At 40.7% G+C, this 26023-nt stretch overlaps 1 protein-coding gene and 1 long non-coding RNA gene across 7 annotated transcripts in view; one reads left to right on the top strand and one right to left on the bottom strand.

The window, feature by feature from the left end:
* Nucleotides 1–979: 979 nt before the first annotated feature.
* On the bottom strand, nt 980–3933 carry LOC136022816 (uncharacterized). Its single transcript, XR_010616339.1, has 3 exons — nt 3904–3933; nt 2907–3140; nt 980–1171 (listed from the first exon to the last, which is right to left on the bottom strand). It is a non-coding gene; the product is annotated as an uncharacterized LOC136022816 (long non-coding RNA).
* A 560-nt stretch (nt 3934–4493) lies between these two features.
* Nucleotides 4494–26023, top strand: part of KIF1B (kinesin family member 1B) — a 93589-nt gene continuing 72059 nt past the window's right edge. For all 6 annotated transcript variants that reach the window (XM_065696515.1, XM_065696513.1, XM_065696512.1 and 3 more), the window contains exons 1-2: nt 4494–4809; nt 10064–10250. In XM_065696515.1, the coding sequence (XP_065552587.1) occupies nt 10145–10250 (106 nt within the window). In that variant the 5' untranslated portion in view covers nt 4494–4809; nt 10064–10144. The remainder of the gene's footprint in view (nt 4810–10063; nt 10251–26023) is intronic.

Genomic DNA, 26023 nt, shown 5'->3' with positions numbered 1-26023 from the left:
GACATTTCTGTGCACACAGATATCAGTAGTACTTCAAACTAATGAATGTTCCCAAGTGGGTGACTCTTATACCTATTCATAGCTACATGACAGTTGGTGACAGGCTCCAGGGGGAGTTTTGGTCAGGTTATATATAATCCAGTGCTGACCTTTAATATGTGCAAGTAATGCCGAATTACAACATTTAGTGGGGTTTGGATTTGTTTTTCTGGTGTGGGGTTTCTTCTGTTGGTCGCTTTCCCCACAGTGTGTGTGTGTGGTTTGTTTTCCCCAAGGGTGGGAGGAAGATTCCAAAGTTGGTATCTGCATGGACTGCTGGAACAGAGAAGCTTGTGAACTGACTGGTTTTATAGTTCCTTAAAACTCCTTTCTTCCAAAAATTCAAATTCCCTCCCCTCTTCAAAAGTCACACAACAAAGTCTGCTATGCTTTTATGTGCAAGCTCTCATTCAGCATCCAAATCCATCATGGTTTCTGAATGTCTTACAAGGGTGTGCCGTGAGTGATGAATTTCATAAAATCAGAATAGTTGGGGGTGGAAAGGACCTTATGTCATTTCGTTCCAACCTCCTGCCATGGACAGGGACAAAGTGAGTTTTCTTTTTCAGTAAAGATGTAATTATTTTTTACATTACAAAAGCCCTTTAAAATGTTCCGCTGTCACCTCATCAGTAAGGATTATAGCATGAAATCTCTAGAAACAGCCCAGAATTCATGTATTATTTGGTGGAGGACAACCCAACAATATATATTTGCTTTTACTGGAGGATGATGTTTCACATGACTTTTTTTCTATAAGTTAATAGCTTTTATCGACAGCTTTCCTGTACTGGAAAGGTGGAAGAGAGACTTTCTTCTCCTTTTCTTCAGCTATAACAAACCAGACACACCACCATCTTTTGTGAATAAGGAATAGGTTATGCATTTAAATACCAGAAAAAATCAGTATGGAATTAGCTCTTTTTAATGCAAGTATAAAATGAACATCCCACATTTTTTGTATACATTTATTCCATTGTACCACCTGAAAGGCTTCTTTGAACAAATTCAGGGTGTTTCTCTTAACCTTGCCTGACAGGAGGAAATAGAAATATTTACATTTGGTATGAGATGTATTAAGACAATGCTCTTCAGAATCTCTGGTTATTCTTCCATCATATGTGACTTTAACCTGAGGAATATAAATAGCAACATGCATTACTGAACTGTTTTGTCTAATTATGGCATACATTTATCAGTTGAACGTGTATTAATGCAGAGATTATTGAAGACAGGAAGGCTAATATGAACTGGCTAAAACAATTTTATCTGGAGAACTAGTATCAGGTATTTCAAATGTGAATTCAGACAAACGCTCCCCCAAATTCAGCATTTTTGGGCAGAATAATGAAATGTATTTTTAATACAAGCAACCAAAACTACCACTAGGTTGCTGGCTTCTGGGCACAAAAGTAACTCAAAGGCCTGTCCTTCAGTGGGAAATGGACACCTGAGTGCTTGAAGAGGAAAGCTGAAGTCAGTAGTAGATTAAATCTCCCACAAACATGTGTAAGTGTGTGACAGTTCTCAGTTTAACTCATTTACTACTACCTGCAGGTTTATGTGATTTCCCTCCCCCTACTGACACATCACTCACCTTTTTCAATCTAACTGTAATCTTACTACAATACAGAGACTTTATATTAGAGATCACAGAAACTATCAATTGATCAAATTACCTCTGCTGTTTACATGTATTTGATAGCTCTGAGCTGGGAAAGGCTCATCCAAGGAATGGTGAACTTGCATCACTGTTGCAAGAGGTGCTTCTCTTGGACAACTGGAAGTTACAAGATTGTACTGCTGGTCTCTACTTGCCCTAGAGCAATTCCTAGGGCAAGGAATTTTGCAACTAGAGAAATTCCTGGGGCAGGCTCTGCAATACAACTCAGTCCAATCGATTCTATTATACCACAATTTACACTTATGCAATAGCACAATTTACAACAGTCGGCCATTCCCTGCTGGCAGCAAGGACAGCTTAACACTGGTATAGAGCAGGATGACCACTGCTTCAGCCAGCAACAGACTGACTCCAACAATTCCCAGAGCATGGCAATACACTGTAGCTGTCTTCCTTTTCATTACCACTCAGCTAAGAGCTTAAATCTCCCTTTTTTCCTGCATTTAAACAGGCTTCCCAATTTTAGGTAGCATATCTTAGTGATTTGAGAAAGGAGCTATATTTGCTTTTACTAATAAACACAAATTCTTCACAGTACTATTGCTCTTACTTCTCTGGTATAATACTACTCAAGAACGTGTTTCTTGAGCTGGGGACATTCAGTATGTGAATGTTGAAAAGGAATGTCTAAATTCTAGTTGTAAACATGCACATGCTTGCGGGGGATTGGATCTGCTTCTGCTCGTTTGCAGTTATGTCGTATTGGTCAGAAACATATAAAAGGAGTAAAAATGGTCCCTTTCCTATAAGGGAATGGATACTTTTTAAAGCAGGATTCACAGGTAAAACCCTGCAGTGGGATTCCATTTAAGTACATTTAAAATAATAAGTTAATTCTAAGTTACCCAAGGAGACCTTACTTTCAAAACCAATATTGAGGTGGCTGGTCTAATTAAACTGAGATAAAATACCCAAATTCTATAATTAAAAAGGCATCACAAACTGATAGATGAGGACTGCCTTAATCCTTGATCACCTTTCGCCTCCATACTTGGGTGTTTAAAGAGTTTTCCTCTTGTTGCCCTTTGCAGTGGGTGACCTCCCAGATGCTACAAGTACCATTTGCCTTTCACCCTCTTTCTCAATACGTAACTAGACTTTCCCTGACTGTTTCCAGCAGATTTTTCAGCACTCTGTAAGCAACCGACTTAACGTACTGGAACTGTTCTATGCGAGTACTCACCAAACTTAGGCATAAGGCAGTGATGCAGAAACTACTGCTCCTAGGAGACACTACACAAACTTTGCTGAAGTAACATTAATCACGTTGTCTCTTACCACGGAGGACTACAGCACACACCCAGTATTCTGAAGGGTTCAGAGGGTTTTGAAACAGGTTTTGGTGGTTTGTTTTTCTGGTGTGTGGTGGTGCTTTCTTTCCCCAGAGAAATCAGAGCTGACCTAATTCTGCGGAGCCCTAGATAGAAGGTAGCACAGTTACATCACATTGAAAACATACTCAATCATATGTCCTGGCAATAGGAAGTCTTCCAAAGTTCAAATAATGGTATTTTCTAGGCCGTATGAAAGCCACCTACTATCACTTTGCTGGTTCTGTGGCAGTGTTTGCCTACAAGCCGCTGCACAGCCCTGTATTGTTAAACTGTTGTGTTCATAGGCGTAGCTGCAGCTGATACCCCCACACAGTGAGATTGGGAAGAGGGAAAAGGCATTTTTCATCAAACAGAAAGTAACAAATGAGTTCCCTGAGCCTGATGGGGAACACGAGCCACAGCCGAGATCCAATGGCCTTAACAGCCAGGCCTGTGAATTAAAACCAACCCTCTCCTGAAACTAGAAATCTCAGGTCCCAAAGGTTCTCAACAGCTTAAATCCAGTTCATATATGATGGTGCGCATGTGGTAAATACGTAATTCAGGTATTTAATGTAGTATCACTTTCTTAAACACAAGCCTCTTCCAAACTAGAAATGATCGAAGTACTAATGGAAAGGAGGAACTTTACAGCTGAAGTTATAGCCACGAAAATGAGCTTTTACTATGAGAACGTGTTGAATTACTGGAAGTATAGGAGTTAACAGAGCACCATTGACTAGAACAATCACAAATATAAGATCTACGACAATAACTCGGGCTGCTCCAAAGAACATTTTAAAGGCGGGGGAGGGAAAATTAATCCCTTCTCTCTGGGCTACCACCAAATTAGACCCAAATTCCTACCGGATCTCTCTGAACCTGGCTGGGAGTTCTCCAACTCCTACTTCAACCACTGCTGGCAGGCAGGCAGCAGGCAGGCAGCAGGCAGGCGGTAGGCAGGCAGGCGCTGCCCCCAGCCAGCCGCACGCACTGAAAGGCTCACTTTGCTGCCCAATGGCTGCTCACACCTCTGGTAACGGCCCCGGCCGCGCAGCTGAGCCCACCACAGCCTGAGGGGGCGCGAACGCACACACCGCGGCGGGGCGGCGATAAAACCAGGGCCGCTCTCGCCTCTCGCTATAGGTTAACAGGGAAGACGCGGCTTCTATCCCGAGTTCTGATTGGCTGGGGATGGAGAAGAGCCGATTCTCCGCGGCTCGGCGGAGGGATTGACTCAGAGGAAGGAATGGGGCTGGTCATTGCGGGAGCGCATTCCAGAGCTGTGATTGGTTGATGACTGTGTCAGCCTGTGATTGGCACGGCGGGAGGCGGGAATACGAGGATTTTTCACCTGACGATTGGTGAGCTTCAGGGAGGAGGGAGCGGCGGCGGGCTGCTATTGGCGGAGCTGACATTCCTCCGCCTGCGGGGGCGGGCCTGGAGCCCCGTGAGCCTGTCAGTGTGGGAGCGGCGCTGAGGGGAGCGGAGCGCGGCGCTGCGCTCGTTCCGCCCGGCGCGGCCTTTCTCTTCTCTCCCTCCCCTCTCTCCCCTCCTCCGTCCCTCCCTCGCCCTCCCCGCTTCTCTCCTGGCCGCGGGAGGGGGTCTCCCCGCCTCGGTGGAGGCAGCGAAGCGTGATGGAGATGTCCGGCCTCTTCGCTCTCCTCCGCCCCGCGCTGCGCTGCTTCCCCGGCCCCGCCGCCCTCCTCAGCTGCTGACAGCGCCGGCGGCCCCCACTGCCCGCGTCCCGCGGACACCCCCGCCTGTGCCCAGGTGAGGCGCTGACAGGGCCCGGCCCGCAGGGGAACGGCTTGGTGCCGTAATGCGGTGGGGAAGGCGGGTTTACGCAGCTGTTCGATGGGGGGAATCGGGGGACCGACCCGCCGTGGGTGGGATGGGGCCTGAGAGGTGGAGGGGCGGGATGGGGTGCGCCGGCAGGACGGGCTGCCCCGGAGCTGTCAGGGCAGCGGCACAAGGGCGTGGGGCCTCACTCGGCCTTTCTTCCCCTGCATTTGCCTCATGCGTGTATTTGTCCCCTGGGATGCTGCCTTCCCCTTTCCCCCAGGCGCCCCAAGCCATGGCGGTCCGACCGCTTCCCGTCCTTTTCCTTGTGTGATTCCCGTCCGCTGTGTGGGTCGCGAATACCGCCGCGTTTCGTCGTCCTTTTTTCTCCTTTGTAGCTCGGATGTGGTGGCGGCGATGATTGCTTGTTCGGGGGGGAGGCGTAGTCCCTCAGCCAGCTGGAAGATGCCAGAATGTAAAAGGATTGTGGTTTTCAGGGTGTGTTTTGTGGACCTGTAGGTAGTGGATCTGTCCCTGGATTCAGAACAGCACAATTCCTGAGGCAGCCATATTGGGATGATGATCTGACAATCCTCTATGAGCCAAGTCAGGAGGCAGGCGTCAGGAGACAGGCTGACAGGCCTGCTACTTTTGGGGTCATTGGCAGAATATGGGTATGAAATGGAGGTTGGAGAATTAGAAGTCACCAGAGGAGGACAGGGAATTTGTATCTGTTCTTTGAAACGTAAACTACGATCATAGCGAATTTTGAAGTATATTTCTCTTCACTTTCAGCTCCTTCTTAGCTCAGTTCTTTTTGCTATTGCACAAGCCAGTACGTTGGTGTGTTGATAAATAGCTGTATGTTGATGCGATTGGATTTTCGGTGCGGTGCCAAGTTCTGCACCACTGTTTTATCTGGCATCTTCCCTCAGTACAAAGATAGCAATCCGCAGTGTATGAGTTCAGCTGATATATCAGACTGTCATCACTACCTGATCCTTAGTGGAGGCCCTAAAATAGGATTCGCTCCGGACCTCTTGTTCATAAACTACTGCTACTCTGAACAGCTGTTTTGCTGACTTTCCATATGCTCATCTCTTTCCTAGTTAATTTTCTTTCTTTAGAGCTCTTGTGCTGATTAAGTTACAAGCAATTTTTTTGCCTAAAAGCGAGCACATTCTCTGATACACATACCTATGCTAATATGCCACAATGGCTGGCTGTGTTAAATAAAAGTGATGTTTCTTCATTCGTGGTGTCTGATGGGATTTGATTGGTTTTTATTTGAATGTAGATATGCAGATTCTGAACATTGTTTTTGTAACCACTTTGGACTCGTTGCAAACTTCTCTGAGTATAGAAATAATAATTTGACTCTAAATCCCTATCCTTCTTGTAACTTTGTTTCAAAAATTGTGTCCTGTTTTTTGACATTGGATAAAAAGTGGTTTGTCAGAACTTGCAAATACATCCAGGGATCCAAGTTTTAATGGAGAGCTTGTTTCTTTAAACATCTGTGGAAGTCCAAATCTAGTTACAAGTGCTTTGAGACCATGAACAGTGGTTGACCAACATCACTGGGTTTGTCAGCTTGAATGACAGAAGGCAAACAAGTTATTTGGGTGATTTGTTTAATGACACACTTTAATATTAAAACCTCACTTGTCTGTCTTACAGGGTGGATAGTGGGTATCTTTTAATAATGGTTAAATATAAGTGTAAAATTAATATGTAGGGTTTGCTTTCTGCTGATAGAGCTCACTAAACAACTCATGTTATCTACCACCTGTTCTAGAACCAGTGGTAAATCATGTCAAAGACACAAGCATGTAGTTCCTTTTTTTACTTGGTTCCTGATTGGTTTCCTGTAGACTGAACATTTAAAGATGCACAGCTAGTAGACTCTTTCTAAGACATTAGGAGAATCATCCATTCAAGCATAGAAAAGCTATCTCCTGCAAAGATTATTCATCTAAATCTCTACCACAGGCTGTATTGCATATCTTGTTCTACTCTGTTATAAGTCTCCTATTACTACTCTGGATATGGTGTTTTGTAGTAATAAGTGATATTACTGGAAAATGTGAACCTTGAAAAACCAGTTGCAATTTATTATCCGTGGTGCCATGCAACTTGGTCTCGTTTTGCCTTATTTTACCATTTAGTATGATGAGGTCACTACTGTCTTTATAAAATGTTACAACCAGTTAAAATTGCTGGTAAGTGGAAAAAACCCCACAAAACTCCAACAACTTAAATTTATGGGAAGCTTGGAAACCTGTACCAGTTTTGGTTAATTTTATTAATAAAAATTAAATCTTGCAGAGCGAGATGTTGTTCAGAACATCTGGAATTCATGTGCACCTGCAAGTAGACATTTTGCTTATTCAGTTATGAAAAATAGTAGAGTTGAGAATGAATAAGATATAAAATTACACCACATTTAACTTTCTATGAGCACAAAAGTTAGGGTTGGGGAAAGTTGGTAATTGCAGAAGTCTAGCAGTTAAACTTTTATGCTGTTGTAGGTGATTCTGTGACCTGTTCTGTAAGAATTTATTCACAGCTGTGCTTCAAACAAGGCTGTCATTTAGCTAGTGCATATGGAGTCTCTTTTGGTGTGCTTTTCATGCTTTCTTATTGTGAATATGGTGTCTTGTGGTATTCAAGAATGATTTTTTTTGTTTGTTTTTAACAGAAGATTCTTTCGCTTCATCTTTTGTTTGCTGGTTTCCTGCATATACTGGTTGTCTGAGAAATTAATGTAATATCCTGAGAACTATTTCTACGAAGACATCAGAAAAAATATCTTTGCATGTGGAACTCTTCATTAAGAAGGCAAAATAAGCTCCCTATGTTTCATAAAGAACAATATGAGAACATATTGGTTGTATTTTTGTTTTCTTGGGGGAAGAAAGATCCCCTTCATCAACAGCCTTCTCATTATTCGTTGGTCTTTGTGGGAAGTTGACACTATTATGGTTTCACATTAATATGGGTAGATGGGAAAGAGAAAGATGAGAACCACTAAGCCACTGTCAGGTGGAGTTACTCTCATGTGCTACACCCTATGAAAATTCCACCTACTCGTAGTCTTGCACAATCTGACAAAGTAAATAGTGTCACTGTGAACTTGATAATAACAGAGTTTGCACTTGATAGATTTCTTAAGTTGTATTTCAGAAGCAGAAAGCTTAGTGGCCCTGTACAGTAACATTCCTGTTTTCTTGCAGCAGCATTCAGGGTCAGTTGAATAATACTACTGGGATGTATCAGGATTAGTCTTGTCGCTTAGCTTTCATGTGAGGGCAGAGGTACTTATGCAAGGGTTGTGTTAAGAAGGGAGAGCAGGAATTCCACGCAGTAGATACTCGGGAACAAGGCTTAGAATGAAGCTATATGTATGATACACTTTGTTATACAAAAAAGTAGGCATCTCCAAGCAAGAGTGAGTAAAGCAGCTGACAAACAGCCCAGAATCTCTGTTAAGCTTTGAACATCATGTGAATTCATTCCCATTACCTCTTTGCTCTATTCCATGTATAAGTTTTTAGTGAAACTGCTTAAAATTCTGTACTTGCCTAAAGCTGACTTTGTGGCTGTCTCATGAATCATTATTCTACCACTTTGCAGTACCACGGACATTGAAATTCAGTTGGCTTGTTCCTAAAGACATTCTTATTCTAGTCTGGTAAGATACCTCAGGTACCTGCTAAAATAAGGAACACATTAAATTACTTCTGCTTGGTGGAGTAATTTAATTTCTGCCTTCACCATGTGATGACATTAATGAAGTAATGCAGTTTTATTAAAAACTTTGCGTTCTGTGTGAAGATGTGTCATAACTTGAGTTAAGCATGTATAAATATTTTTACCAACTGTAGAACTTAATTTACAGCTGAAATGCTTCTGCTTTACATCTGCTAGTAAGATTTGTGCTTTTGTGGCACTGCGATTACAACCCCCAAATGAGCATTTCCTTGGATATGTGGTGGGTAGATAACCAGAAAATAAGATGTGAAGATTTGGGGGCCATGCAGGATGACTTGTGCAGGGCAGAGTTCTGCCCATTTTGACTCAGATTCAAGAGAGAAATGACTGTGAGTCAGAGCACAGATTCACCTGGCCCCAAGTCCTGTCTTCAGCAGTGGCCACAGCAGATATTTAGAATATAAGGATAAATCAACCATGTAATCATGTTTTCTCAGTACAGTCTTCAAGGTTCTGAGAGTCTGTGCCATGGAAGTGTTCCTAGCCAAAGGTGGTAGTGTTTTGCTAGACCTTGATGGCTTTTTCTTTGAATCTATCTTACTGCTTTTTGAGTCTGCTTAACTTCCATGCCAATAGTATCATGTGGCAATAAGTTATACTTACTTAACTTAAACTAATTGTAGACTGACTCAAAAACTTCCTTCTAATGGAACAGGTTGGTTGAGGACAATACAATTGAACCAATCTTTATTAACTCCACATTCCAATACTGTCTCAGACATGCCCTGAAGTTTGTGTTGTGTGTATTGGGGATAGTTTCCTGCGAACTAAAGTGCTTCGTCATTTGGATGAAGAAGGATTTGAATAAGTATGTTGATAATGAAGATGAATTTACTGGTGCACATTTGCTGAAGATGAATAGTAATATTTACCCTGAAGGCAATAATTTTTGATTCCTCTTCTTCCTTAGAGAGTAGTGTGCCCTTTAATCAGTAGATATACAAGTAGTTGATGAGTTTGACTTCCTTTGAGAAGAAGACTTTCCCAGGACTGGCAAGGGTTCTTCAAGGTTGTTGGGTGTACCCTTTTCTCTGGAATGCTGTGTATTGAAAGGCAGTGGGGTATGGCCCATCACGCTTGTGTTAGTTTAATATTATTGCTGATGCATTGTAGCAGCAAGGGTCGACAGCTAGAGAACAGAGATCTGTATTATATGGTAGCTAGTGCATGCTGAAATCTAAGTAGCCTTATCTTTGCTGCTAAAATTATCTTTGTTAGGTTAAGCCTAACACATGTTGCAACCAGATCTTCATTTTGGTATTGGCATCCCTGCTTTCTGGGAAGAAAACCAAGTAATGAAAACAAATATATTTGTACACTTCAAAAGGACTCTTTGTGTGACAGAGACTTTGGGCCGGGGAGATATTGTACAGGTCCTGTACACTGCAGAGCAGAAATTGCAGTTATCAAACAACTTCGAACTCCCTGATTTTATCAACATCAAATAACTAAATTCTGTTTTTCCTTTTAGAAAACACCACCAAGAAGGATAACTTGAAAAACTCCTGACCCTTTTGCTTTTGATTTCTTGACTGCACTACAAGCAACCAGAATGTCGGGGGCTTCAGTGAAGGTGGCTGTTCGGGTCCGGCCCTTCAATTCCCGAGAAACCAGCAAAGAGTCCAAATGTATCATCCAGATGCAAGGCAATTCAACCAGTAAGTTTCTTTTAATCTCATAAGGCGGTCTTTCTCTTCTTTCCCTTCCTGCTTTATCCTCCTCTTTTTGTCAGACTATACCAAGTGCCATGTACATTATATCATCTGGAATTACTCTTTTGTGGTATCTTTTTTTCTGAGGCTGTCATTGCAGGCTGAATTGTCTCTAAATTTGACTGAAAAGTCTAAATCATGAGTGTCTTGATTTTGATGCCGTAGTTTAAGGTGTTTCCTTGTGGTGACTTGGGAATTCTACAGAAAGATTAGAATACCCAAGGGAAAACCTTGTTAACTTCCATGTGTGGAATATCACATGGACTGACAGATAGAGGGATACATTGCAGACCCCCACATGATAATCATTGAAGCATAACTCCTCACTGGGGCTTGGTGTTTATTTGGTGTGCTTATTCTGCAGTTGGTTCCTTTGTTTAGGAGCATGATTTGAGGGGGAAAGCTGAGGGGAAAAAGTATGTGAAGTTTTATGCTTTTCAGATTAGATCTCTAAACAAAATAACAAACTACATAAAATCATGAGGAATAGTCAGGCTTCTTGAATAATTATTGTGGGTCTAATTTGGAGGAGGAGAATCTTCCATAGGAAACTGAATATGGCACACCATTTATCGATTGGTTTAATCAACTTATTATACATGCTTCTTAAGGCAGCATTGATACCATTTGCCTCAGCATTGCTGGTGATACATAGCCTGATAGCTGTACTTATAAGATGCTCTTCTTATGGTAGTTTTACATTGTTAGGTAATCAAGTAGAGTCATCTTGTCTGTAGCTGTAGGAAGTAACACTCCAAGAGCACTGAGGTACTTTGCTGTCTGAGTACTTGAGCATTTACTCATGCATGTTAATACAAAGGAGGTTTCATACAGGCTCCTCCCTTTTTTTGGCTGAGGTTGTGCTTCAGTCTGCTTCTGTAGAGTGGAATTTAAGTCCTGGTTCTGGTAGCTTAAATTATATACAACGTTTATGGTTTCATTGAGAGAGAGGCATTGTACAGAAGAGAGTGCATTACCTTCTTACCTTGAGACCTTGTATGGAACATTACCCAGGCAAACCTTTTTGGTTTTTTTTCCCATTGGATTTCAAAATTTCCATTTAAAATGGGGGGCGAGGGGGAACAGGGAATGTTGAGAAGTCATCTTGTGTAGAAACAGGGGCTTGCATCCAAACATTGCCTGCCAATTTCCAGACCAAACCAGTGTAGAATGGAAGAGCTGTGGCCTCCAGTAGATGGCATTTGTTATGGAAATGCCACCAAGCTCTGAACTACAGCAGCACTGCTGGGTGCCACTGTAATAGGTTTTCTTGCTGCTGTCATGACATGACAGCAATCGTTTTGGGCACTTAAGATTTTTGAACTCCAGGAGCCTGTAGAAAAAAGCTTGTTTGTGGTATAACGACAGGGGTGACCAGTGAATCTCTGACAGTTTGTCTAAGTTGAAATGTGGCATAGACAAAAGGCACTGGTTCTGTTTCTGAATGCTAGAACTGCACTACAAAGACATGTTTTCAAGAAACTTCATCAGCTTTCAGAAGGAGAAAAATGCTTCCTGATGTATCTAGTTGGAAATTTCTTTATGGCTTTTGCTGTATTTTGTGCTCTGGAAATGTTCTAATCGGTAGCCTTCTATTTGAGTCCTATGGCTCTGATACAAGATGGGTGGTATGACAGATGGTGAGGTTTAAGTCATCAGGGGCCATTACAGACTGTGGGAAAGGAATCATTAGTTGAATTAGTTTTATGTTCTTAAAATCTGTGGGCTATTTTTCCCCTCTATTTCCCTCTCAGAGGAGACATGCAGAAGAAAGCAATAGACAGAGGAGTAATTTTATTCATGGAACAGAAGAGGATCATATAGTGAAAGCTATGAATCAGGCATTGTTTTCTGGGGAAAAAGTCTGAGCAGAAGTCTTTCCTCCAAAGAATTTTCCTAAAGGTGTCTTGACACACACAACTTAGAGCTGAAATTCTTTTAGGCTGCATACTAGATTTGGGGGCGTAAGTACTGTTGCTATTTCTGCCAAGGATTCTTCCTTTTTCATGATCCCTCAGTCTCTGCAGCTTCACAGTTATGCTACTGAACTCCTTATTATTAAGATCTGAACTTACTGGCTAAAAGCTGGCTACAGAAAGCGGCATTAATATATTTGACTTTTGTATTTGATGTAGCAATTTAAAAATTGCTTAATCCCCCTTAAAAAGGGAATTCAGTAGTAATTTTAGGCTGTGGAGTTCCGGCTTCATAACTCCAAATGTGCTGGTGAACTGACCAAGGCTTAGGTGTCTTGTCTCTGAGAATGTTATTTTTGCATTAGTGCACTAATCAAGGTGACAGGAGGCAAATCTGAGAGGCTGGTGATATTGTTGGGTAGTGACTACATTAAGCCTCCGAGACAGTTAAAAGTTCCCTTATCATGGAATTAAAGCCTAATGGACTATTGTGGTGATCAGGATTGATGAAACAGTGTGAAGTCTGATAACTAAGAAGATATTTTGATTGTTAACTTAAATTTTAATCCTTTATGTGTTGATTGGCCAAGCTGCTCTATGAATCCTTTGTGGGTTCTGAGTATAAACTTTATACAGGTTTGTAAATGTATTGGCTGATAAAGCAGAGACTACATTGCAGTGAAACTGAGGCAGAGCGCTTAGGATTATTTTAAGGACAATTATAATAAAGTGTATCACAGTGTATTTTTCGTGAATGTATGAGAAAAGGAGTGTTTTTTGACATGGATAATGAAGTATATTCTTGAAGTCAAACGCCACCAGGGTTGTTGCCTAACACACTGCTTTTGTTTGTTAGGTGTGGTGTGCATTTAGCTGTTTACAGTGTTTGGGATTGCTTGTCATTCATGGTGGGCTTTCCAGCAAAGCCAAACCTCCTCCTGATGTTAAAAAGCTTATTCTCAATTTTGTTACATGGTTTAACTTTGCCTTAGAAGCAAAACAAGTGTAATTCTGTTGTGGGCTGAGGTCTATAGAATTAAATTGTCATCCTATCTGGCTTTTGTGTCATTTCCTTGTGAAGATCAAGGACTTTAATCAAGATCCATAGTAGATCTCCATTTTGATGGTTTCTCAGTGTTTAAAAATCAGAAGGTAGCTGAATACAGTTCTATATATGTCTTAAGATCAGAAAAAGAGGGTTCTTACACAGGTCTCTAACCCACAATGTTAAAAGCACTCACTGTGTGCAACTGGGGCTTCTATTTTTCTGTTGGAAGGATGCGAAACGTGGGAATTCTGAAATTGATACTGGAAACATTGCGTTTCTTTTTTTTTTTTTTTTCCCCCCCCGGTCTTCTATACTAAGATGACAAGATTATTTTCCCCCCTTCCCTTTATGGTTGCAGAGGTATCAATCTGCAGTAGTACAGTATCTTGCACTTAAAGAATTGTCAGGCTTTGTTTTTGAGGTACATGTTTGAAATCCGGAATTCTGCAGTCCAGCTGAAGTCACATGTGCTGACTGCATTGAGGGGCTGGTATTTTGGCAGAAGGCCTGTGCTGCTCAGCTCGTATCTAATTGCAGATGGTATCCATTTGAAGGATACTGCCAAAAGTTCTGCTGTGGACGGGGAGAAGTGGGGGAGGAGAATAGAGGTTAATAGAGGAATTCTTAAAGACAGAAGTTGGAAGCGGCAAAATCCTACTATTTAAGTTAATTTGGGAATGCAAACCGATTTCCAAAGAAGGCGTAGTGTCACTATCAAATTACTAATTAAAAACCCTACCAAACCAGCAACTGAGTTGGATTAATTCAAGAAAAGACTATTGCTTTTAGTATTATCACTTAGATGGGCTGGTTTGCAAAAGCACCTGCTGTCAAGTGGATTCAGTTGACCAAAATGCTTTGTTTTCCCTTGGAGCTGTGCTCTGAAGAGCAGAGCTATGTTGTGTGTTGTGCAGAGGTCACCAGCAGACATGGGCATACATCTCTAAGTCCCATGCATTTAGTACTCGATGCTACAGTGTAGCTGTGTTGTAGCATTGCCCTTAGTGCAGTCAAGCCATGATGAGAGCATGAGAGGGGAAGTTGGTGGGCTCTGAGGACTTTCTGTATTGATAATGAATTCCCTAGGGTGATCCTCTTTTAGCAGTCCTTACTGTCAGCAAGCTTGATACTGCAATATATATATATTATTTATTACAGAATATTTTCTAGTGAAACTTGGCATCGTTGGGCTTTTAAGTTGCTCTTTGTGGTGGTGGTTTATTGATAAAATCCCACCTAATATTAAAACAGCCTGCAGCATCTGAAATAATACTGTTTTCTTTTCCTCTGAGATAACTTTGTTTGGTTTTGTCAGTCTTTAAATGTATCATCTTTAATATACTGGAAAGGTGGTTTATTGTCCTCTAGGTCAAACACACAAGCAGCTTTTTGAAATGAATAATTCAAGAGTGGATCAAGGTTGTCAGCATATCTTGACTGAATGTTTTGTCTCTTAACACTAATGCATCTTACCCCCAGTTTATTAATTTCTTATTGCCTGGTCACTTCATTCACTACTGTTTTTCTGCTGAGGGTGAAAACCATTCTGCCATGTAATACACAGGATGAAAGGTGAGCTATAGATATAAGAGTATTTTGTGTGGCAGTAGTTCGCTTCCTCATTCTTTTATCAGGTTTTGAAATGTAACAAAAATAAACAACATTGGAAGCTGCTGCCTTGGATTATTGAGATGAAAAGCTGAGCCGGAGGGCTTCCCTCAGGTTGTGTTTTTTTCCATGTGGGATTTTTTTTTGTGGGTGTATTTTGTCTTCTTTTTGGTGTGGAAATGATTTGATAATCCTCTCTGCAGCTAAACAATGCCCAACTAAACACAAATCAAACTGAAGCAGAGGCTCAAGCTAGTAGCTACAAGACAGCATTTAGGTATTCATCACCAGCAAGGAGTCCAGTTAGCTTATTCTTTTAAAAAGCTGCATAAGTATGTAGAAAACTAAATTAATGAAGCAGGGAAATAAGTAAGTCTCCAACTTGGAATAAGTCCTCTGCAATTGATATTACAGTAATTGTACAATAGGTGAAAGAAAATAGGTGAATGAAAATGGGTGCCAGTGACAGAGTAAAACAAAGTTCTCAAACTGTAGTTCACCTGAGATTGTATATTCTGGTTTGCCATAAACCATATTAATGGAGAAATGTGCTTGTACAGTCCTGGTTATCTTAAAAGATAGTAGTGCAACTGGATCCTCAGGTTAGGTCTGAAAATCACTTGTTTAGATTGAATTCAGTCTCTGGCTCAGCGATGTTGGAAGGTTCTTTTGTGGACTACTTATGGTATATTGGATGTTTAATGAAAATAGGCACAGTGGAGCAGTCCTATCTGCCAGGAACAATAGTCCCAGCTGCTGTTGTAGACATATGGCAGTTGAGTTCTCAAGCAGACATCCTTGGCATCAGAAAACCTCCGTAAGGCATTCTGGAGTTGATTTGTAGAGGCTGAGGAAAAAATACTTCTGTTCTAATGGTTGTTTGGATTTTTTTTTTCTCTAATGTTTATGAACCTCTGGTCTAAACCCAAATATTTTAATAATAAAAAATAATAAAAAAATAATGCAGAAACATCTCATTTGAGTTCCTTTTCTGTCTGGGTTTTTACTTCATTTCTTTGAAGATGTGTCCTGCTTGATGCAGTTGTTTTGGAACAAAATAAAAATGGGTGGAAGAGCAGGACTTAACTTAAAAAAGGCCTTTGATTTATGGTGTCTTTGTCTAAATGAGTGATGGTTGAAATACAATACTAAAATTATGTTTGAAAAAGAATACATTTTTCAAAGTCAAAACTATTGAAAGCTTCACAAACCAAGGTAACCTCGTCAGTAATTCAGCCAGTACTTTATTGTTGTACAGCGACAGAGGATATTGCTGAATTTTGTCTCTTTCATTGTGAAGTAGCTCTAGAAAGTAGTAACCTTTTCTGAAGAAGCTTAATCCTAAGATGAGGGGAAGTGTGGTTTGTTGATCTTTTTCTTTCTGATCTAATTTTTAACTATTTTCTTCATTAAAAGACACATTGAATGGAAAAAAACCACCCCTATTGTATGTATGCCTTCACAAGAACAACTGTGGGGTTTATTTCTGCAATAGTATTCTCTAAGTATAGCTTGGATAATTTAACAAAGGAACTTGTATCATGGAAGTCATCTTTGGTCTAAATTACTGTTGAGAAAAGTCTCTCTAAGAACTTGACTTTTATTTAGACTAGCACTGAGTACATGTAGATAGTAAAGTAATGGGAATTTATGGAGCATATGCTAGGCAAGTAAAAGAGTTCATTGTAGCTGTCTTCCCTAATTACTTTTTCTCCTCTTGATGAAACATTTTCAGTGGAAAGATAGAATAGGTGGGAGGATTCATTTTTGTAGATAGATTTCAGTCTTTCAATCTGTCTTTTTAGATTTTAGGTTTCTCAAAAAACATAAGCATACCCCATTTCTGATGAGTGGTGCCTGCCAGAAAGCATTGGTTCTTAAAACATGTTTTATGTAATGATTTTTCTGCATAAAGCTTGTCTTTCTTTCCCCCCTTTTTTAAGTGTTTCCAGGTTTTTATGCTTGTATCTTGCATAAAGAGGTTGTCTTGGGAAAATAAAAAGCAGTGGAGGAAAGTCACTTAACCCTTATCCTGATTGTCGAGTCTGTAAATCCTCGTTATTGTGGTTAAAATGAAGTGAATGCTTGTCCAATATGATAATACTACATTGCATTCATGGTAGATGTGTTATCAATAAGTGCTATTTAATGGGAAGATAAATTGTGTCTCATGGAGGATGCATGAATTGTATTGCAGTTGGGGTTGAGTTGGGAAGTGGTTTGAAAGGCAAGTCAAAGAAGTCACAGTGTTACCTAAGGTGATCTAATGATGGTCCTGTTTCCAATTACTACAGTTGTCGCAAGTCCTGTAACCGGCAACAAAAGGCTTGAATGCAGGTTCGTCTCGAAGAGAAAATGGAAGCAATTGATATTCTCTTTAAATAGTTGCTCCCAAGAGTGGAGTTTGATGGGGAGTGGTTCTTGCTTCTTTATTCTGTGTTTCTAATAGTTTAACACACAACAAGCAAAGACTCTGCATATGAACATTAGAGCTCTCTTGTCTTTTGCAGGGTTAGAGATTTCTGTTGCTTGTCCAGAAGTGAGTCTTAATCATTGTCTCTGAATGCCCATCAATGTTAACAGCTCAGTTGTGTTTTTACAAGTTCTGAATATTTTTGGTTTTGCGGAAGAAATAAACTGGAATTTTTTTAGGTGTTTGGTTTTCCTTCTAAAGCCTTTCTCGTGGTGGTGTAAAAATAACTCAAGAAGTGTTAATTCTGCAATGCTGTTGAAAAAGAGAAAAATATTTTGGAAGATGACTTTGGGGAGGTGGGAGAAGATGAACATTTAATGATTTTTAAATGTTAGAGGTACAACTAATGGCTCTGGAGCAAGACCGTGGGATGGCTAGGATATTCCAGCTACTGTTAAATGCAGTTGGACTACAATTAAATGACCGTTATGGAATAAAGAGGGAAAATATTACTAATGAACCCAGAAAAGCTGTCAGTGGTGAGTAAACCATGTGAAATGAAATGAAACCTTTAGAATTAGTGCCCACTGACGGAGAACCAGGGCTTTAGAGATGGTTCTTTTTACCAAATGTTTAAATAATGAGTCACCTTTCAGTGTTCAAGTAGAAGTAAAGGAAACATAAATTGTCGATGGGAACTACTTTAAGAATAGGGTATTTTTTTCACTACGTGAATCCTTTAAGATACTGAGGCTGGCAGAGGTGACTCCCCAGGATTCCAGTGCTACATGATGTAGTACTTAATGTAGTGCTGGCATGTGTCTGAAGGTTAAAACAGCCTTTGGAGGAGGCCATTGGCTATTGGACATGTAGTTAAGTGGAAGCAGGGGGTGAATGTTTTACCTGGCTTGAAGCAGAAAACATAGGAGGGAAGGATTCAGCTCAACTTCCAGTGCTAAGCCAGCTACATATATAGACCTGATATGCATCTTCTGGAGTAGGATGTTTTCAGGTTATCAGTCGACAATGGAAGTTTGGGAATGGTTTTGGTTCAGCTTTTCAGATAGGTAGAACAGTATGGTTCGCCTCACTCCTGCTTGGTGCAAAGCCTGCTGGCATGCAGTTCTCCAAGAACACCAGCTGTAGAGCTGGTATTTATAGCACTTGGATCTGCAAGAGCAGCTGAGGATGAGAGCAGCTTTCTAGCAGCTTCTGTGAGCAAGTATTTGCCGTGCACTGGTGCTATTGAGCCGAACTCCCTCCCCCATCCAACCTTTCTCCCAGTCCAGGGTTGAAATTCCACGGTGGGGAGAGAATCCGGTTGAATTCCAAATGAGCTGTTCTTAGCTTCTACTTGGTTTCCTTCCCTTTTAATGATTCGAAAAATGCAAACAATGCTTTGAAAAGCAGGCACTGCTTTACAAGCTGGAAGTGTCCATTTCCCTTCATTTATCTCTTATAATAACAACCCTGAAAGTCTCCTGTAAAAACAGTATAGCCATATATCTCATGGCAACCTGTGCCTAGGAAAGAAGCCTGTATTAAATGTGTCTTTGGGGTGTTATTCACGTTCCAGCAAATAAAGAATGCCTGCTCCACCCTGCTCTCGGTAACGAACATGTTCTCATTGTTGTCATTCCAGCCTACACATGGCGCAGATATATTTTCCAGACCCGTGCTTTTTAAGAGGCTCTCTACTTAATGTTGATTTGGTCCTTTGGAGTCCATTCTGAAAGCCCCACATCTTTTATGTTGGTTAAATTGATTATTCAGACATCGTAAAATTAAACTACTGCTTATATTGATTCAAATAGAGTTTGAAGAAGGTACAGAAGTGAATGATTTGGTGTTTGTTTCCCCACATGTTACCCCTTCCAGAGTTCTGTCTAGACTAGCATGAGCTTGGAAATTTTCTGCCTATTTATTTACCAATGATCAATGAGAACAAAAGCAAAGACAGGACAGGGCCTTTTTTGCTCTTCATATCTGGTAGAAATGTGTGCTCTGTGTAGATTATTGCTGCCACTGGGAGAATTACTGAGGCTGGTGTGAAGCGTCTTCCGTGTGATGAAACCTAATGTTATTTCATTTTAGAAATTAAAGAGGCTTTGTGCCTTGGGCGCTGACAGATGTGGTAGAGAGATGGGAATGGAAAATGTGAATGACAGAAAGAAGGCTGATTGCACAAATGCTGGAAGTTTAGTTTCTCCAGTTGCATACCTGACTTTTGCCATTGTTATTTGGTGTTTATCTGATTGGCAATGGATAGGTTTTTTGTTTGTTTGGGTTTTCTGTGTGTTTGTTCTTTTAATATTAATCTATCAGGCTGCCTTTCCCTCCCCACTCCAGCACAGGCTGTATATCAGCTAATCCCAGGATTTAGCACAAGTTAATTCTGTCTGCTGGTGTTTATCTGAAGGGCAAACTGCAGTTAGCCAGTTCTTCACTGGAGCACCCTACAGTGACTAATGTGTGGCATGTCTGATGGCAGAATGCCCTGTAACATGACTTTGATTGCTAACAGAGGTGGAGCTCTTGAATCTGGTGACGTGATTTTAAATGCAATGAGGGATAAGAGAATCATTTCAATTCTTACCCCTTGTGTGCTTTGTGCTCTGTCTCTATTCCAAGAGCTTGTTGTATCCCCAGACAGTGAATTGCAGGTAACTTCTGACCTGCACAACTAGTGACATTCTGAGGAGCAGTGCTGACTGGGATGAAAACAGATTAGGCTCAGTCTGCAAATTCAGTGTCATAATCTGTCAGGACATTGAAGTGGTTAAGAAGTAGTCTTGGTCATTCTTTGTGCCTGCAAAAATATTTATGTGGCTGAGTAGATGGGAATGGAATGAGGGGGCTGATCTTGGCTACATTTGCTTGCGTTTTTCTTCTCTGTAGGTTTCCCACTGTTTATTTACTTGGTTAATTTTAATGGAGAATGGAAATACAAGTGCAGAATGGAAGGCTTGAAGTAGGAATGTGTTGTGTATGTGTTTAGGAAGGGGTGAGAAGACGGAGAATGCTGCTTCAAGTATCCTAGAAGACTATAAATTTGCATCAGTTGTGCTCCATACTCTGGTTGTAATTGTAAAACAAAATGCATATGAAATGTGTGCTTTTTGAATTTCAGCTTCAACAAATTAAGATTGGATTGTAAAAAAGTTAGATGTCCCAAATGCCAATAGGAGTGCAAAATAATACATACTGCAAAATTAATGGTTCCTGTTTCAGTAGGGAAGTGGTCTTTCAAAGTTTGCTAACAGTTTGTGCTAAGACTAGCAATGAATTTGATGTCATCGACTGGAAAGGTTGAAAGTGTGTTATTTCTGTGCTAGCTGATAAAGCAGATGGTGGATGCTATGAACAATGTTAATTAAGGAACAAGTAGGATGGACTGTGGAAGTACCTTATGCCAGGAAACAAAGTTGGCTGTTTAAGGGCATGTTAAAATCCAAAGGTTTTGCGGAGTTTGGTTTGTTACTGTTGATACAGCACATCTAAAATTAGAACCCCTTCATTGATTGTGCTCCTGCTTTCCCCTTAGCTTTTATTAGGCTGTACTACTCCTACTATATACTTCTATACAAGGGCAAATTACTTGAAGTATGTGAGTCTTCTGTAATGATACAAAATTAGATTATTTGGTGTGAAGAACTTTGTTCAAAAACACCTGGTTTCCTTACCGAGTTGTATATAAACCTCACCTGTTTGTGGTCAATCCCCCTACGGAATTTATACAGCTAAGAGGCTAAAAAGAATAGTTTAAATGATTTGAGCTTCAGAGAGTACATGGATTACTCCTGCTTAGAGGTACCTCAGGTGATGTGAAGCAGCTCTGTGTGGCTTACTATGTAACTGCAAGGAGAAATAAGCTTTTAAAATGCAAGCTGTGTCTTTGGGTTGGCACTGAGTATTAAACTGCTTCAAATGAAATGGTAACACTACATAGCTGTTCACACAGTTGCTTTTATTTGAATTTTACATCAATTTATGATATGTCATTACTTCTCCTTGGTCTGTTGCCAAAGTAGAAAACTGATACTAGTATTATGTCTTAAGGTGCAGCATATTCAAAATTTCTGGAAATTCATAAATCAAGAAGAGGAATAACATGGGCATTTATCTCCTTGACCAAATCAACAATTGTATATTTTAAAAACATGCGTATTCCCATGCCTTTTGCTCAGCCTTCCATTCCAGAGGTAAATGATGGGCACTACCCCAGACTGTGTTTGCTGCCTTAGATCCCAGAGGAGTTTTAGAAACTGTGGTAGGAAAACAGTATCTTCAGCTTGTTTCATCTTTTCCATGCTGGAGTTATGTGTGTAACCTTTTTCAGTATAGCAGTGATGTGGGAGATGGTGATTTTGTAAAATACCCGGTTCCTGTTTGATGCAGAAAACTGAACTTGTCGGAAGCTGAAGGATTCCACATGACCTAAGAAGTTGGCTCTTGGTGAAGCAAGGGGCCTGAAAAAGGGTTTGAGTTTGTCAGAAACCGGCTGCTGAGGCTAACTCCAACATTCATAGTTGCTACCATGCCATGTTGATGGTAACTAATTATAGCTGGGGCACAAAGCTTTAGTGTCAGTTTGCAAACAGAAGAGTTAATTGCCACATTGAACCTTTGAAATAGCAGATAAACAAATTTATTCTGTAAGATAAAAAGGCCGTTAATGTGTTCCTGCTGTGATCGGCTGCCTTATTGCCTTTCTCATTTCCTCAGGCTCTGTAATTAAACCATTAGCTTGCATACCATGCAGGGAGTCTGTGTGGTGAGAGGAGATAGATGATGACCTAGTTCATGATTCACTAATCTTGGCCTTGCATGGCTTAAAAAACAAGCAAGAATAACTGAAAAGCTTTTTGCATTCTTGTGCATTTTGGAGATTTTGGAAACAGTCCTAAGATTCTGTTTGTTTCCTTGTTCAGCTGAAAGCACAGCTTGCTGAATAATTTGGTACATAGAATCAGAGTTGCCCACTCAGTCTGATTTCTGTATCATCATTCCCTTTTTCTTTTTCCAATATATCATATGAGCTTTTATGATAAAGCTTACCTGTGCTATAAGAAGGCTTTTAGTTTCTTCAGAAATATCCCTTAGCTTCCTTTAAACATAGCTAGATTTCACGAACCGCTTGTCCCTCCAAAGAAGATGCTTGGTGCAGCGCACACCTTCATGTTAGATCCGTTACTTCAGCTTGAATTCCTGGTTTCTCAGCTGCCTCACCATCTTCTTTCAGGTGTCTTATCTCACGTTATTGTATACCTGCTCAGTTGGTACAAACTCGGACTGCATCAGACATGACTGATGCTAGTGCATACTCATTTGGTGCCCGGTGTTCCAAACAAAGAGGTTTTCAGGCTGATTGAAATCCACTGAGGTCATAATCTTGTATCTTCTCAGTCAGTCAACTCTGCTGGGTTCATTGGTAGACAGACTGAGAATTCTGTTAAACCAGTGATTCTGAAAATGGAGGATGTAGACTCTGTAAGAAACAGGAATGGGGATAAACAGACTTTCAGGCTTGGAGTAGCAGCTGAGTGAAAAGGCTGTGACTGGATCATAGTAGTGAGGGGCAGCATGCAGAGTTCCTGGCAGCCAGGAGGTTTTCTCTGACCCACTCCTGCTGCAGTGGAAGGTTTTGGCCAGGCAGCTGCATTCCCAAGCTCTGACAGAGCTGCCTTGCATGTTAAGCTCCCTTTCCTGATATGATTCTCTAGATAGGCTTTGCAAAAACATGCATCCTAGAAAGTAGTTTTCAAAATAGTGAGCTGGACATGGAGTTCAATGTGGAGGAGAAAATAATAATAATAATAAATGGTATAAAAAGAAAATGGGGCAGAGTGGATTCCATAAATCACAGAGCCTGACCTTCACCCTTCACAAATGTGCTGGATCAAATTTAACCTTGAAGCAAGCAGGATGAAGCTTTAAGAGGAAGCTTGTAGTGCCTTGCCGGGCACTAAGCCTGTTGCATAGTTAGAGATCTGACTTTCATGGGTGGTCAGTGTGCCTTTATTCACAGCGAGCTGAGTGGAAAAGCTGCCTATTCTTCTGATGAAACATTTGGCTTCTTTGCTTTCCTTCTTGGTTTTGACTAACACTGAAATTTGTGCTGCTTGTTCTGTTCTCTGTTTCTGACACAGTAGAATCTTAGAAGGCAGTTTAACTCTTGTTTCCTTGGAGAGACCAAGTGCAGCTTTGCCTTGGCCAAGAGAAATGTCCTTTTTGCTTACAAACAGCAATACAAAAGTGGAAAGCAAACCCCTGATGAATACTTGCTGTTTCACTGTTGCTTCTAAGAGGAGACGAATCAATTGTGCCATGAGGTAAATAAGTGAGCTCAGAGCTCTCTTTTGTGATGTGTTTGCATCTTGAAGTAAAACTGCACTGATGTGATGTTTGGGGGTAACCAGTGCATGTTTTCAGATTGTAGTTTAACTGTGTTTCTTGGTCAGCAAAGTTGTAGCTAGGGTTATGGTTGTCTTGATTACCTTCACTGTTTGCCAGGCTGTGAGTTTGTCATTTCCAGAGCAATATTGCAAATGCAATGTACCAATACAGGTAGCAATGTACCAATACAGGTAATTGCTCCTCTCTTTCCCTAGCCATGACTTGCCTCCCAAGAGGCATGAAGAGTTCAAGTTAAAATCTTTTGCTGTTGAGAATAACCACAGAATGTATTGTCAGGAGAGGTGCTGGCAGTACACTTCTGTGTTATCTACTTGGGATTGTGTAATATAGTACATCAGAATAGGTTCTAGTACATAGCAATGGGTTCTGTTTGTTGCTGCTTTTAATGGTTAGACTACTTTCCCTTGAACTTACAGCCAAAAACAATTGAAGAAAGTAATGTTCACCCCCAAAGGTTGTTACATTGAACTAATGCAGCTGTTGGGTTTTATTTGTGCCGCTTTTTTGCGGAGGAACTTCCAGTTACAAGGCATTATTTCTTCCTTCCCTTTCAGAGCTGTGATGTTAAATAATGGAGAAGTTGTTGAATTGTAGCAGTCTGGAATACATTGAAAGGAGGGCACTGAATTAAATCTGGGGCAGGGCAGTTGTCTTTTGGGGTGGTTATTAGTTCACTTTAGAACAGGTTTAATAGTGTGTGCTGCAGATGTGCTGCTATTTGGTCAGAACTACTAAAGGGAACCTAAAGCCATACATGATTGCTTAGGTTACCAGTTTGTTATGTGTTGATGCCCATGTTGCTAGTCAAACTGACAAGCATTTTTGCCATTTGATACTGTACTAAGTGCAACGCATAATATTCATTGGCTTTGCATATCTGTCAGCTTTCGTAAGGCAAGAATGTCAGCACAAGGTGCATCCAAGTGAAATGGAGTTACTCACAAGAAATAGAGTAGCAACTGTTGCTATTTGCAATCCGGTGATCTTTCCTCTACACTGTAATCTTGGAATCTTGGACAACAGCCCTGCTCGGGGACACAGCATCTGGTAGAGGAGTGATTTAATTTAATCCGTAACTACATTTTCAAAGATTTTGGTGAAGCATAACGTTAAGTTCATGGTTGAAATGATTGGAGATGTGGGTGTTGTATTATTGGTACTTGTCACAGGAGGAAGGGGAGGAGCCCCAGTCTCCCAAAGCATAGCCGAACTGGCACGAGTATGTGAGAAATAAGCTTCCTTTGTTTTGGATGACTGGTATCACAATGTAAATCAACCAAAGGAAGACTGTCACTACATTTGTATAGCTTCTTTCATTGTAGTTTTTTGTTTGCACATATCATATTACCCCCGAAGTCAGATTGCTGCTGCAGGTGCAGAAGGGTATGTGTAAATCTATGGTGGGTCATCTAATTTTGGCACCCTCAGGAGTATGTCTTTTTACAGTCCATCCTTACACAGATGGTGTTGAAAACAACTGCTGGAAATAATAGACGTAAGTATTTCCAGCACTGTAAGACTGAAAAGAAGAAAGGAGTAGAAATTTACTCCTGCAGCAAGAGCTGTGCTTATTAATTACCCTCCTTGAAATACAGAAACTACAGAGATTGTGCATGCCCTTTAAAATGCCAGCTGAATCTATTGTGTATTACCTCCCTTCCCCAGCAAAGGTATAGGAAGCTGCTTTGTTGCTGGGAAAGAAATAAACCCAAAGCAACAACATAAAAGGTATCTGGAAGAGCTGTCATTAATTGTGGGAAATGCACATGTAGGGGTCTTGTATTGAAGAAATAGGAGGATCCAAGAAAAGGAAGAGAGTATAAAATTTACAGATGTGCTGGTATGAAGAGAAAACAGGTTTTTGCAAAGCATATTCATTCTGGTATTTGCAAAGTGTTTGAGTTCACTCAGCTGAAGATTCTTAGTTTCTTATGTACAAATTCCTTGGAAAGAAAATGAAGTCAAGGACTGCAAGAACTGAAAAGGCCCTTGGAGGTCAGCTTTGTGAATGGGACTTGCAAAGGCTATAACATAGGAACTATACACAAATGTTTTCATTCTGGCTTTGTTTTGTGTGTGTGAATTTCATAGGGCCATCATGTATTGTATCAAGTTCAAAGAGGAAATATACACAAATTGATATGGAGTCTTCGTGGGATTAAGTGGCTATATACAGCAAGAACATTTATGAGTAATACAGTTGGTTCAATTAATATCAGTCCTGTTAACAATCTGTCTGTAGGCTTTGTGCATATAAAAGGATGTTGAAGTAAACTATGCACATAATCCCCAAAATGTCTATAGATGCAACTTGAGC

Source organism: Lathamus discolor, chromosome 16, assembly GCF_037157495.1.
Source record: "Lathamus discolor isolate bLatDis1 chromosome 16, bLatDis1.hap1, whole genome shotgun sequence".
In the NCBI taxonomy this organism is placed as follows: Eukaryota; Metazoa; Chordata; class Aves; order Psittaciformes; family Psittacidae; genus Lathamus; species Lathamus discolor.
This window is presented reverse-complemented; position numbering and strand designations above follow the sequence as displayed.